Source organism: Pygocentrus nattereri, chromosome 11 (assembly GCF_015220715.1).
Source record: "Pygocentrus nattereri isolate fPygNat1 chromosome 11, fPygNat1.pri, whole genome shotgun sequence".
NCBI classification, from domain to species: Eukaryota; Metazoa; Chordata; class Actinopteri; order Characiformes; family Serrasalmidae; genus Pygocentrus; species Pygocentrus nattereri.
Window position 1 is genome coordinate 19,574,665 of NC_051221.1, and position 14,145 is coordinate 19,588,809.

The following is a 14,145-nucleotide window of genomic DNA, read 5'->3' on the forward strand; positions in this document are numbered from 1 at the left end:
TTTTTACATCATGTCTGGAGCTTACACTGTAGAGTTAAACCTAGGCCTGTCACGATAACAAAATTTTCAGAACGATATATTGTCCCAGAAATTATTGCGATAAACGATAATATTGTCATTTTAAAGTGCCATTATAGAATTTTTTCTTGCTTCTGGGCTCCTCAAAGGAGCTTTAAGACAATGTGCCACAATAATAATATAGTAGCATAATAATACAATTACACCATTTTAACGTGAAATGAACTTTTTTATTATTAAGAACAGACATTTGGCTTCCAATATGAAAATATTTTAATATCCCAAATAAATAAAACAAATAAAATACAACCACACTTGGGCTCTGTGGATTCTGAGAAAATTGCACAAAATATTAAACAGACCTTTATAACAAAATAAACTCTTTAACAAAAAGTGCAAAAGAATGGCATTGCAACATTAAGTAACAACATAAATATTAAAGTAACATTTACAATAAATCAACTTTTTTAAACTCTGAACATAACACAAAGGTACTTGGAGTCTCTCTTATCTGATCATATATGTATATGCTATAAATCACAGTGATACGAATCACAAATTCACAAAAAGTTTATAAATGTTTGCTTTTCGACCGGATTTAACGGCAGCATCTCTTTGGCTATATAGCGAGTTACACTATCTGTGGGTGTGCGCCATTTTGCGCTATCGCGTTTGTATTTACACTGCCGAGCAAAGGCATCCGTAATAGCCACCTGACGGGAAGACCCCTCTCCAGCTCGGGAAGACCCCTCTCCAGCTGAAGTTTTTGTTTTCAGCTCGGAAAACTGGGCTGGATGGTTGTGCTTTAAATGCGACCTCAGGTTAGTTGTATTTCCAGCTTTCGTTGACACCGTTTTGAAACAAAGTCGACATACCGGCTCGTTCACAGTGATGGGTTCTCCACGCTCATTTGGCTTAAAGCCAAAATACTCCCACACCGGAGCTGTGGAATGTGGCTTTGTCCATCTGGACTGGACGACTCTAAACGTTCTTGCTGGGGCTGTTTAGTTTTAAGAAAGTCCTATTAGCCCCGAATACGTTCGCGAGCTAACACATCTCCACCTGTGTGTGGAGGCACTGTTATTGACGCATGCGCTCTCCGTGTACTGCACTCATTTCCTAACCGGTAGATGTCGCTCTCCAAATTAGTGTTGGGAGGGGGGAGGGGGGGGGGGGGGAGGGGGGGAGGGGGGGGGGGGGGGGGGGGTTGCGAGAGGGCAGCACTGCGTGACTTTCTGAAATCTAACGTAGTTGCGGTTTATTCTCATGTAAACAAATTTGCGCGGAAACCCAATGGCCAATTATCGACATCGGCAAAAATGATCGCGGTTAAAAAAATTATCGTACGATAAGTCGATAATGTAATTATCGCGACAGGCCTAGTTAAACCTGATGAAATGAAATCATGATCCATCTGAATTCCCTCTCCTGTAGCTGAACCTATTTACATGTGTAAGTTAAGAGTTAGAAGTTGAAGTACTTTCATTTTGCTATACTATTACATAGTAGTGGGTGGTATGGCCAAAAATTTATTTCAAGGTATAAGTAAGACTAGCATATTCATCACTGTATAGTGTATTAACATGTATTTTTTCCCCAAGTAAAACCAGTGTCAAATTATGCTGGGATGCCCTTTCACTTTTAAAAATAACTATTTCTTATTGTAGTAGATCTAAAATATATAAATTGAGAAACATTGTGAAAACAGAACTGAATAATATGTAGAAAGATGTAAAAATTACTTTCCTCCCTAAGATGATAAAGAGAAGTGCATGTAAATGTGTCTCTGAGCTTGGCGAAAATTATGCTAAATATTGTTTTATGTTGAAATTTCTCAAATAATTTGTCAAACCAGAATAACTTACCACAGACTGCAAATCATTGTAGTGGAGTTATCTGAATTTATTTGTGGCATACAGATTATAATGGTAATGAAAAAATGCATAACGTACAAAGAATTTCAACTGATGTACCAGATGAACTGGTGAATTGCCCACTACTACTATTACATATTTAATTATATAGTATTTTCTGCAATTAGTTACATTCATATTTGATTTACATTCTGTATCAATAGATCCAAGTCTGAGGTTATGACTTTTTGCAGTTGTTTTCAAGAACAAGAAATAACAGAAATATGGTAAAATGTAAAAGAAAGTTTTTCATTCCATAAAGCAAAAGTGTGCAGACAACATTTTTAACCAAATACCTCCCCTTCTACTTATGAACACACATAGATTGAAAGTGTGGAATCTGCACTTTCAACAGAATTTCTCTGCTTGTGTCAATAACCTATTAGAAAAAAACTATTCACGTTGACTTACACTATGCTTTTGTTGTTGCTGCAATTTCCACGGCTTAATAATCAAGTGAAAGTTGTTAAAAATGTTTGTTTAAAGACTTTCTCCCCCCTTCATTTGAATCACCTGATAAAACTACTTTTCTTTCCATGTTCCTGCTCTCGTTTCTTGCTCTAGTATTGTGGGAAATCTCTTTTCTTCAGTGAAGCAGTTAATTATGTCAAGCCCCTCTCTTTCTTTGTCCCTCTGCCCGTCTCAGGTCACTTTCCCAACAAAGCCATGCCCTCAGCGGGCACTCTGCCATGGATCCAGGGCATTGTCTGCAACGCCAACAACCCCTGCTTCCGCCACCCCACCCCTGGAGAATCCCCCGGAGTCGTCGGCAACTTCAATGATTCTATGTAAGTTTGAAAACACAAGTCAGCACCTGGCAGCAGCCCAACAGAAGATTACAATAATGTTGTATTCTTGTATTCTTATTCTTGAAAATAAAAGACACATGCTTGCAATAATGTGCTGCTTTTACTTTTTCAGAATCTCACGACTTTTTTCTGATGCAAAGAAAATCTTACTGTACAGTCAGAATGATAAAAGTCTGGATGGGTTTAAAGAGCTAATCCATGCAGTGAAAGCTCTGCAAAACAACACTTCAGGTAAGCAGACAGTGGGTGTAACTTTCAAAAGCTTGGCAAAGCTCTCCATTGTGCTGCATATTGAGGTATTAACCTCCACTGCTTAGTACTGGCAATCTATTTCATTTGAATCCTGGATAAATGCCTAACGTTTAACGTGTGAATCCTTGTGGAGCTGTAATGAGCTGAAACTTTCCTTTTGTTTGTAGTGAAATTTTCCACTAGGAAAGGATGTGGGTGAGTGGCTCTGTGTTCAGATATTTCAGGCGAGCTGTGGCAAGTCAGTTGTGTGGGTGAGGACAGGAGGGAGATATGCATATATGTGCACACACCCATTCCATTCAGTCCTCACGCGACACCTTGCTTCCCCTTACTGCTTACTGAACAGTCTGAAACCGCTCTTCCCAGTAACACTTATAGCTGCTCTCACACAGCGAGTGGTCTATAATTGTGTTACACTGTCTAATGGAGGCTGAGTGATGGGATTCAATACAGTGATTCAACTTGCTATTTTTATAGCATGTGTAGTTGAGGATCGATATAGTTACATTTCAGTGGACATTGATGCTTTTCGGTTCTCGGTGAATGGCAGAAAGGTGTTGGCTAATGTCTTTTATTAGTGTAAGTTAAGATGGCATAGATTTCACTGAGTTATCAATGACTGTGGAGGACATACAGCACTGTGTTAAAGTCAGAGACCACCCTTCATTTATTGAACTCCCAGTCAAAATGGCCATTAGTTAAGTTGTTTGTTTTTTAGCATCAGGAAGAAACAGAAAGTCTACAATTAATAGAAAACTACACAGAAACTAAATTTCAGCATTTAGTGTCTACGCTGGGCCTTGATTACACATTCTATCCTTTTTTGACTTGCTTGTTTCTTAAAGACTTTGTTCTAAGAACACCAGCAACTTTTGAACTTCTTCTTTTATCCGATGGTGAGTGTGTCAGTGGTCAACCAGGTCTTGCATAGTTGTTAAATTCCCATTTTCTCTTTTCTTTCCCATTTTCTTCTTATCTTTCAAGAACCTCTTTTTAATCCCTCTGACTTTGTCATTATTTGTGCAAGTGAATTCTTTTACTTCTGATCTCTTCAGAAATGTTCTCTACAAGACTAATAACCTAAATACAACTTAAATACATACTTAAATGGCAGAGTTGACTGGAAATAAATGAAAGTTGGTGTCTGGCTAAGTGTTCAATTACTGACGCTTGTATTGGGTGCAGTTCATAATTATGCCTATGCTTATGTACCAGAGTTACAGCTTCCAACTACTGCTAAAGCACTGATCTCCCTCGGATACTACCCATATGATCTCAACAGTTAATCTGCGTTATCTTGTCTTATTTTTATGGCCTTACATTTCAGCCCTGCTCCAAGTCACGTTGGGGGTTTCAAAAATGTGCACGTGTTGACATTAGTAAAGCTGCTGCTTTACTGAATTTGGAATGAGAATAGGCAAAGTAGAGGCAATGTGATATCAAAAATGCATAGGAAAAAATCCTACACCCCCCACCCCCTACCCCCCCAATCAAACCACAGCTTCAAAAGTGTGTCTCCGCCTCTTTACATAACAAAATGTAAGCTTTGAACTGGCTATCCAGGTATTGTGGAGTCTCTCCATGTTTCCTCATGCTGCGATTACATTCTTTTTTTGTCTATATTGTTTTCTCATGCATACAAACAGATGGCAGGGCACTTGAAAGCAGTGTGGGTCACCAAGTTTGTCATTATTGGCTTTAGCTGCTCAGCCAGTTCCGTTTAAACTCATTCACACCAGGATCACAGCTGTGAAGACTGTGGAATCTTTTCCGATTTATGAACAATGTACTGCTCACTCTATTCTTACAAAGGTTTTAGATTTTTATGAATATTCTTGAACTGGATTAGTGTTATTATTGTGTGACATATACGTCACTATATTGTTTCAGTTTCTTTAAGATTAAAACAAAGTTAAGCTTCTACAAGGATGTTGGTATCATGCATAATTCAGTATCTGTTGTCTTGAGTGATATATGTAGCTACATGTCTCACTATTGATTTCTCTTATCTTTTGAGACTGTAAACTTGAGTCCGCATTTGCGTTGAGCACTGCAGTTCTGCCCTACCTGAAGTGCAATGGCCAATTATTAATAGTCTACTGACATGCTGGTATAAGCACTTATTATTTAGACATGCCAGAAGCTCAGTAATTCTTCTCTGCTGTTCTTTATACTTCTCAATTTTGAGTTATTGAGGCCATATTTTTTAAATAGTTGCCCCTATTCTGGGTCTACATGTTAACTTTTTAGGATTTTAGGATTTAGGATTTTAACTGAATTAATGTAATGATATCTACTCCATTTCATTTTGGGCCATTTTTGTTGATTCATTTGTTATGACTTCTTCACACAACAGAGTAGCTGGCATTTCACCCATGGTCTTTCACATGGACTCTTCACCAGCATTACACCTTATTCTGGTTCTTTCTTGAGGGGAGATTCAGTGGGGAAAGGCTTTAACAATTCAGGAATCTATCGTCTCCTAGAGCCTTTGCCCCCCTCCCTAAGAATGGAAAGTGGATACACTTCCAGCCTTTGTTCCCTCAAGGGGGCAGACAGGGGAATGGGGGCATTCAAGACAGCGAGGCTACACTGAGTAGAGTTTTTTGCAGGCTTTTGTAGGGGAAGTTGTGAATGCGCACACTTTACAAAATTCCATGAAAGCCCAGGTGTGATTTCTGGAGTCCTAAGTACTTTACACAACAAATGAATTTTAGCTTTCAGAAGCTGTAGAGAGGAATTTTCAAATTTTCTCTGTAATTCAATCATTAAGGTGTGAACAAAGTCATCCAGAATAGTTTCATGTGAAATATTAAATAGTTACTAATATGAATTCTAGATAAACTTACCACATATCTGAAGCATTTGAGGGTGCAGGGCATTGTTAGACATAATAGTACCCAAAGAGGAGGTGTTTTTTTCCAGATTTATTTTAGCTTTCTCAACATTACCTATAAAACTAAGTGGACATGTGTAGGTTTACAGATGATTTTGGATAATAAATAAAATGCCTATATTTGCATTGGAGACATTGTGACTTCTCGTTAACTACCACTGTAAAGAAATCTGAGCTGATGATTTTCTCTATTCTCTGAATGACTTCCTTTATATTTTGAGCAGTTGGGAAAATTTCTCTTTAAGGCCTTTGCACATAATATACAGCTTTTGTGTGATTATTAATTATTTTTTGGATGTTTAAAACATTATATTTACTACTAATCAATATTGTCTTTGGTGCTGGCAAGATGAGAAATAATATAACAGATTGGTCGTGACCCACCAATCACATTTTTAGACAGATATCAAAAGCATTACTTTGCCCTCTGCTTGGTCAAGTGTGGGGACAGAGGTGTGGGGATAAATATGGCAGTGAAATTCTCTGCCTTTTCACGTTTTACCACAAAGTGTTCATGTGGTCTTTAAATGTTACATAGTTATTGAACTTTGAGAACCATTGGTATTATCATAATATTACCAAATACATTGTTTCAAGCTTACAAATGACAAAACATTGCTTTTACCAAATGTGAAGAGATCTACTAAAAGTCATTAACTTTATTTAACAGTAATTCTTGACTGATAACCATAATAAAACATTTTAAATGCTCAAAGAAACTTGGACATTTCCAGACAGTTCTTGAATGCCTGTCCCCACCAGAATGCATGGCTGATACAGTGAACCTGTGTCTCATCCCACGTCTATGGCATACCTCAGGGACCTGCCTGCTCAGGCATGCACTTGAACTTTAAAAGATAAATGAAATCTAATCCAGAAAGCAGGAGTGCACACAATGGTCCAACACCAGAATGAGTATCTGAGCATTCAGCAAGTGAGCACATGTACAATAACAAAGGATTAGGGACATGGTAAGTATGTACATGAAAGGAAAATTGTCGAAAACGGGATAGCATTTTTCTGAATAAATCTCAAAATAAGTAGGTGGATCTGTTGAAAAATAATATTTGGTCAAGTTACAGGAAATATAAAGCTATTATAAGGCTTTATTTCAAGGCACATGTTAAAATTGTATTTGTACTCTTCAGGTTTCAGGCTTAAAGATTTCCTGAATGACAACGAGACCCTGTCCACATTCCTCATACAAAATGCCTCCTTCTCTGAGAATACTGTCCACAACGTTCTGCAGGCAAATGTGAACCTGGAAAAGGTGAGTAGTGAAATAACAGGTCATTACATCTTGATCCAGTTCCTTATTCTCAGTGTGTGCCATTAAAGTACAAAAAATTCTTTGACTGGTATAGCTAATAATAATAATAATAATAATATTTTTTTATTTAAAAGCGCCTTTCAAGAAACCCAAGGACACTGTACAATAAATAATAAAAGAAAAAAAAGAAGGGAGATAAAAAAGTAAGAACATGTACAAACATACATAGACACATACAAAACCATAACACAAACACATAGAATCAACCATATGCTAGTTTAAAAAGATGAGTTTTGAGTCGGGATTTAAAAATATCAGCAGATGAACAAGCTCGCAGAATGCTCTATTACCAATGGTGCTTAGCTTAAAATGTGGGACCTCAAGCAAGTGGAGGCTAGAGGACCGAAGAGTACGCACTGGAGTGTAGGGTTGAAGCAGACTTCTTAGGTAACATGGGGCAAGGTCATGCAGGGATTTAAATACCAACACAGGTCATTTGTACTGTATACGGTACTTCACTGGGAGCCAGTGGAGACGACTAAGGACTGGAGTAATATGCTCCCAAGATCGTGTATGGGTCAGCACCCTAGCAGCAGAGTTCGGCACATAGTGCAGCCTGCTCAAAGCCCGAGCAGGGAGGCCAGACAGCAGAGCATTGCAGTAGTCAAGCCTAGAAGTTATAAATGCATGGACTATGGTCTCAGCAGCAGTGAAAGAGAAAAAAGGGCGAATCCTAGAAATGTTTTTAAGATGGTAAAAGGCTGTCCTACATGTCTTGTTAATGTGTGATTCAAACAATAATGTAGAATCAAAAATTACTCCAAGATTTCTCACTTGCGTAGAGGTAGAGACAACAAAACCAGGGATACAGACATTTGTGTCATTAAGCCGCCTGACTGTTGCAGGAGAAGCAATTATGATGGCTTCAGATTTTTTATTATTCAGGCTCAGGAAGTTCTCCACCAGCCAAGCCCTCACGTCAGTTAAGCAATTCAGCAAGGCACTAGGTGGCAAGCTGTGAAAAGGCTTTGTACAAATGTATTTCTGGATTTCATCGGCAAAACAGTGAAACTGCAGCCCATGATGTCTAATGATGTTACCAAGAGGAAGGATGTGCAAAATAAAAAGCAGGGGCCCAAGAACAGAGCCCTGGGGCATGTGTCAGATCGAAAACTTCCCATTGAAACAAACTGCTGCCTACCAGAAAGATATGATTGGAACCAAGCTAATGCAGTACCAGTTATGCCAAATATATTTTTGAGACGAGTTAGTATGCTGCAGTAAGGTCCAATAGGACAAGCAGACTCAGCAGTCCTTGGTCGGCTGACGTCAGCAAATCATTGACAACCCTAACAAGAGCAGTTTCTGTGCTGTGATTCCTCCTAAATCCTGATTGAAAGACCTCAAACAGATCACATGATACAATATGTTGTGTTAACTGAGCAGCTACTGTACGCTCCAACACTTTAGCAAGGAATGGGAGATTAGAGATGGGCCTATAATTTGCGAGATTCTCAGGATCTAAGCCAGGCTTCTTGAGAACTGGAGTAATAGCTGCCAGTTTCAGAGAAGCTGGGCTCATTCCTGAGCTAACTGAAGCATTGATAACCCTGGTAATAAAAGGACAGATAAATGGCGAACAGGCTTTCACCTGCTGCGTTGGCAAGGGGTCTAATTGACATGTAGTCGCCCTTGAGGAATTAATAATCTGTGAAACATACTGTTGGTTTACAGTATTGAACGTAGAAAAATAACTGCTGCTGAACTGAGAAAACAGTTGTGGAATGTTTGAGGTAGCTGCCAAAGGCTGAAACTGAGAGTAAATTGTGTGTATTTTATGATTGAAAAAGTTCATGAACCGAGAGCAGAGTTCAGCCGAGGGAACCATGGGGAAACTTTTCACAGGGCTCAATAACTTAATGACCGTTGAAAAGAGAGCTCTGGGGTTACCGTGGGCACCATGAATAACATTAGAATAATATAGTGTTTTAGCTTCCTGTAGTTTTTTCTTATAAAACAAAACATGATCACTGTAAGCAAGGGCATGCACAGTCAGGCCAGTTCTGTTAGCAAGACTTTCAAGCTGACGACCAACAGCTTTCAGCTTGCGTAGCTCAGCAGTACACCAGGGAGCAGGCTGAGAAAATGTAACCAAGCGTGATCTTAGAGGTGCCAGATGATTTAAAATATGTGACAGTGTTTCCTCATAATGGGTCACTAGCAGATCAGGATCTAAACAATCAGGTACCGACCGGACTATGACTGAGCATCTCCATAACAGCAAGAGGACTGATATTTTTAAGGCTCCGGGATGTAAACTGGCGTAATTGACGCTGCCCTCGCTGTTGACATGATAGCGAAAAATCAAAGAACACCGCTTTATGGTCAGATACACATAGATCAATGCCTTTCACATTAAAATGGGTTTTTCCCAGAGAGCAAACAATGTCCAAAGTGTGGCCCTTGTTATGAGTAGGAAAATCAACATGCTGAGATATACCAAAGCTCTGTAAAACATTAAGAAATTCTTTAGCAAAGAGACAGTTACCAAAATTGGCATGAATATTAAAGTCACCAAGCAGCAACAGATCAGAATAAACAGGAATAAGAGTGGAAATTAGCTCAGAAAATTCAGCCATAAAAACAGATGAAGTTTTTGGGGGACGATAGATAAGCAAAATCAATACAGGTTTGCCAGTAGAGACCAACAGTGCCAAACACTCAAACGAGGTCATATTTGGGATTGAAACTGTTTTAACTTTAAGGCCAGATTGCCATGATGCCCAGAGTGAGGGAATATTGTTGGGGTGCTGATAATAGTTAAAAGTCTGACCAAGACCATGATGACAATATTTAGGACGTTGCAAAATACCAAGGTGACGATGCATCAATAAAGGAGCAGGAGTTTTGCACTGTGTGTTTCGGGGCGTAAGAAGTTCACCAAAAGAGTACCTTGTTCTCCTCGCCGTCATGATAAGGCCACAATAGAAGTTGCAGCCGTAACAGTCCAGTAAATGCCAGAGAATAATCCCGAAAATAATCCACAAGCACGAGCAACACAGGTACTCTCACAGTAGGTGTTAAGCACAGTCACAGACACTCCACGCTGAGCAGAGAACTCAGAGCCACAGAAAGAGAAATCCACAAGGCTCATATTAGATCCAGTACAAAGTTCGATACAATGTGTTGGGTTTTGCAGCAATTGTTCACACAGCAAAGTAGAAAAAACGAATACATAAAACCACAAAAAAATAAGATTGAACACAAATAATGTATCTGTCCCATCAAGTGTGATGTAGTTTCTGTGGTCCATATGGTATTTAGGACATTACTGCTTACTGTTAGTAATATCATGTATCATTAAAATATCTAGAAATATTTTGAGGTTAGAATTTTGCTAGACCCCTCACTACTATGGTAAGATGAGATGTAGCAACATAGTTATCACATAGACAGCTTATGTACCCTGTTTGTCCTTTCAGTCCATCAGAATCAGATATGCAGATTATGACCCTTGGCTTTTTTCCCTCCTGTTTCTTTGGCCTGACATGTCTCAGGTGCTAACAAAAGGCTTTGGGGTACATCTGAAGGACATGTGCAACACCTCCAGTTTGGAGGACTTTGTAAATATCACAGACAGGAAGGTGGCCAAGCTGACCCAGGATATCATCTGCAGCTCCTCACAAAACTGGCTGAACCAGGCCGAAAGCCTCTTCATGGCCAACCTAGACTTCTTCAAGCCTATAAGGGTAAGAGAGGAAAATCATAAACAAATTGTACATAAAACAGTTTTCTGGTTCTGACAAAGCCCTTCTGAAGTGGCCATATATACTATACATATTTTAAGGTTACAATCTTACTATTATGTTTTAGTCTGTTTTAGTAGCTTTTAATAGTTACAAGAAAAAAATGTGAAAAATTTGTGTCACATTGAAAGACAATAGGCCACGTTCTGTAATAGAATTAGTGCTTCTTGGTGTTTACCATGTTTTTAAACTATTTATTTGAAAGACTATTTAATCAGATTATTACGCACACCATTACCTCAACAACACTTTTGACATGGTGTTCTGTATAGTGTTACACTGTTCTAAATGTATTCAGTAATACATTCCTTTACAATACATAAAAAGTAATATATTCAGAATACATTTAGAATGCATTTGCAATACATCTTGGAAAGGAGGATGCGAATTTTTTTTAACTTAGTAAACACTTGCTGTTACTGGTTGGCAGTTTTATTCATGCAATTATTCTGGCAGTGCCTTTCATGAAAAATTCCTTATTTTTTAAAAATCAGAACTTTTTTATCTGTCTCCACCTGCTTCAGTCAACTACTGCTCCCACAGTTCCCCAAGCAGAGGTCCAGTACAACACTGTTGCTAAACTCATCACTTGCAAACATGTCCACTACTGAGAAGATTATTAGTTTTATCATTCCTTGAAAATAACTCAGTAGTACTGAGATTAATAACAGATAACCACATCGATTCATCCATCTACACAGGCTTTAGCAACACTCTGTAACTGAACTGGTAAGATTAGTAACTGAACTATTCAACTATCTAACAAGCATGTTTGCTGTATGTTGTGATTCTACAGTAGTTCATAAACCAGCATTGACGGTGTTTCTTTTGGAATATTGTATTTTTTTACTATTTAAGTGCGTATTCTAAAAGTATTTTCCCAAAATGTAAAAAGTAACTGTATTTTGAATACTGCATTTACAAAAAAACTTGGACTGAATACAGGTGATTATAATAATATTTGTATCCTAAATATGTATTCCCAGTACTTGTATTGTGTTATGTCCCATCCCTGGTGTTACAGTGGCTATGAAGTTCAAATTGTTTGCTTGTCAAGAGATATTTTTGAGGACATCAGATATAAGTGGCATGGCAGGAAAGCATTTGTTGGATTTCTTTCCAATTGTGTGTGTGTTTATTTGTACGTGGAAGAGCATTAAAACAATGACCACTCTGCTGTCACTTTAGGGCTATTGAATATAGCAGAGTGAAGAGGTCATCACCTTGTCTTATCCAGGAACTTTATACTCCCACCTCTCTGACCACTGTTGTTTTTATTCTCTGAGACATACACCAGGTGACTGACTCACTGATTTGAATTTTGCAGAGAAGTAAACAAACTAGGTTGAAAAGAAAGAGAGAGAGAGACTAAAAGAAAGAGAGGGGGAGATGGAAGGCCTGTCTTGGCTTGTTCGTGCACACTCCTATGTTAACATGTAGCCTGGAGAGACGCTTGGGAATTACAGCACGTCACGGAAGCTTTAGCTGTCTTTGTCTTTGTCTTGTGCTGGCTTATCAGAAACCCACGAACATCACGTGTCATACGTTGTGCTCATCAGCAAAATCTGGCAATGTATCAGTGCAGGGGTTTTGGAATAATGGTTCACTCCCAGGAAAAGCAGATACAATTAATAGAGAGTGACATACAGTTGGCCTACAGATAGTTGAATCACTGGCATGTGTTTCATGTTTTACAGTATGTTGTGTGATACAACATTTATGTTTTTATTTTTATTGTTTCTCCATTCAATGAATGAATGCAGTCATTTAGCTATTAATCTAAGATCTGACTTCACAGCCTTGTAAGTTAGATAGTGTACTCAAATAAAATCATAACGATCAGGACACAATGACATTTTATGTAGCAGTGAAGAACCAAAAAAATGAAACCTACAGAAAGACACAGATGGCATTTTGTAAAAACCAGTGAAATTCTGCCGTAAGCTGCAGGCAAATAAAAGCTGTTTCTGAACGTGATGGTGTTGACCTGGGATGCTACATTACTTGTAGCCAGATCTTGATTTAGGCAAGAGACTGTGACCAATATGAGTTGAGTCATGCAGAATGGTGCAGTGGAGTCCTGTTGCTACTGTTGTCAAAGTAAATAGTCTCTATAGCTTTTAGACTGTTACCAGTGATGCACTGTACAATTAAACTCATAAAGTTAAACTCTTTCCTTGCAGTCAGATGTAAGATCAGGAAGCAGCGATGCCCGTCAGGTCGCCAAGGCCACAGAAAACCTTCTGGAAAGCCTGGGTTCTCTGGCTGTGGAGGTAAGCATAACATGATCTAATACTATTCTTGAGCTACTGTTAAATTAGAAATTATTGGAAATCACAGTGAGGACACTGCTACAAGTTGAGACACTCAAAAACATGCAGTATGCGCAATATCTGTGCTATTGGTTTGGAAACTGCACCTTAAAAACATTCAGACCCTGTGCAAGCAGCACCTTTGAGTATGTGTCTGTTCAAATTGTGGACCTAAGACTAAAAACACATTTACGCTGATGACTAAGAGCTGTTTAGATATAAAGAGCCTAATGATCTTAATGTTGAAGAATCCAACTGTGTGAATGTGTGTGAAGGTGTATATGTCTCTGCCACACCCACTGTTGGGATCTGGAGAACAGTCTTGACTTGACAAAGGTTCACTTTCCTCAATATGACATAAAACAATAAGCTGTTTTGGTCTCAAGACAAGACAGTGTCCAATGTATGGGCTAAAACTTCAGTGTAGGCTTTTCCTGCCTTTGCTAGTGGCCCCGCCAAGATTTTTCCATAGAAGCTTCCAGAATGCACTCTTTTTATTCTCATCTCCCACCCTTTGATGTTGCAGTCGGCTGTACCTCTATGCACCTATAAAAAGCCCCAGCCTGACATTGTTTAAACCTTCAGATCTGCCTAACTAACATCTGCATGCCTACAGTTTTGTAGCTCAATTTTACCCCTAAATTTCCACTTGCAACAAATTTTTTCAATCAAAAGTAAAGTTACTGGTCAAAAAATGAATCAGTCTTTAGCTGGATCTGTATCTGAGGCCTTCTGTTAGTTGTTGTGTATACGTAGCAGTAGAGGAGCTGCTTGTTTAATAGTGGCAAATGTGCAAGTGTGAAGTATAATTTCAGTGCCTTTATAACCAGAACTTCAAGGCACTTACTTTGCAGTTTAGGTCAGCTTTC

At 38.7% G+C, this 14,145-nt stretch overlaps 1 protein-coding gene across 2 annotated transcripts in view; it reads left to right on the forward strand.

Annotated features, from left to right (window-relative positions):
* The window catches only part of abca1b (ATP-binding cassette, sub-family A (ABC1), member 1B), a 43,140-nt gene that overhangs the window by 6,452 nt on the left and 22,543 nt on the right, over positions 1-14,145 (forward strand). For both annotated transcript variants that reach the window (XM_017722523.2, XM_017722526.2), the window contains exons 4-8: positions 2,578-2,719; positions 2,853-2,971; positions 7,037-7,158; positions 10,716-10,907; positions 13,148-13,237. In XM_017722523.2, the coding sequence (XP_017578012.1) occupies positions 2,578-2,719; positions 2,853-2,971; positions 7,037-7,158; positions 10,716-10,907; positions 13,148-13,237 (665 nt within the window). The remainder of the gene's footprint in view (positions 1-2,577; positions 2,720-2,852; positions 2,972-7,036; positions 7,159-10,715; positions 10,908-13,147; positions 13,238-14,145) is intronic.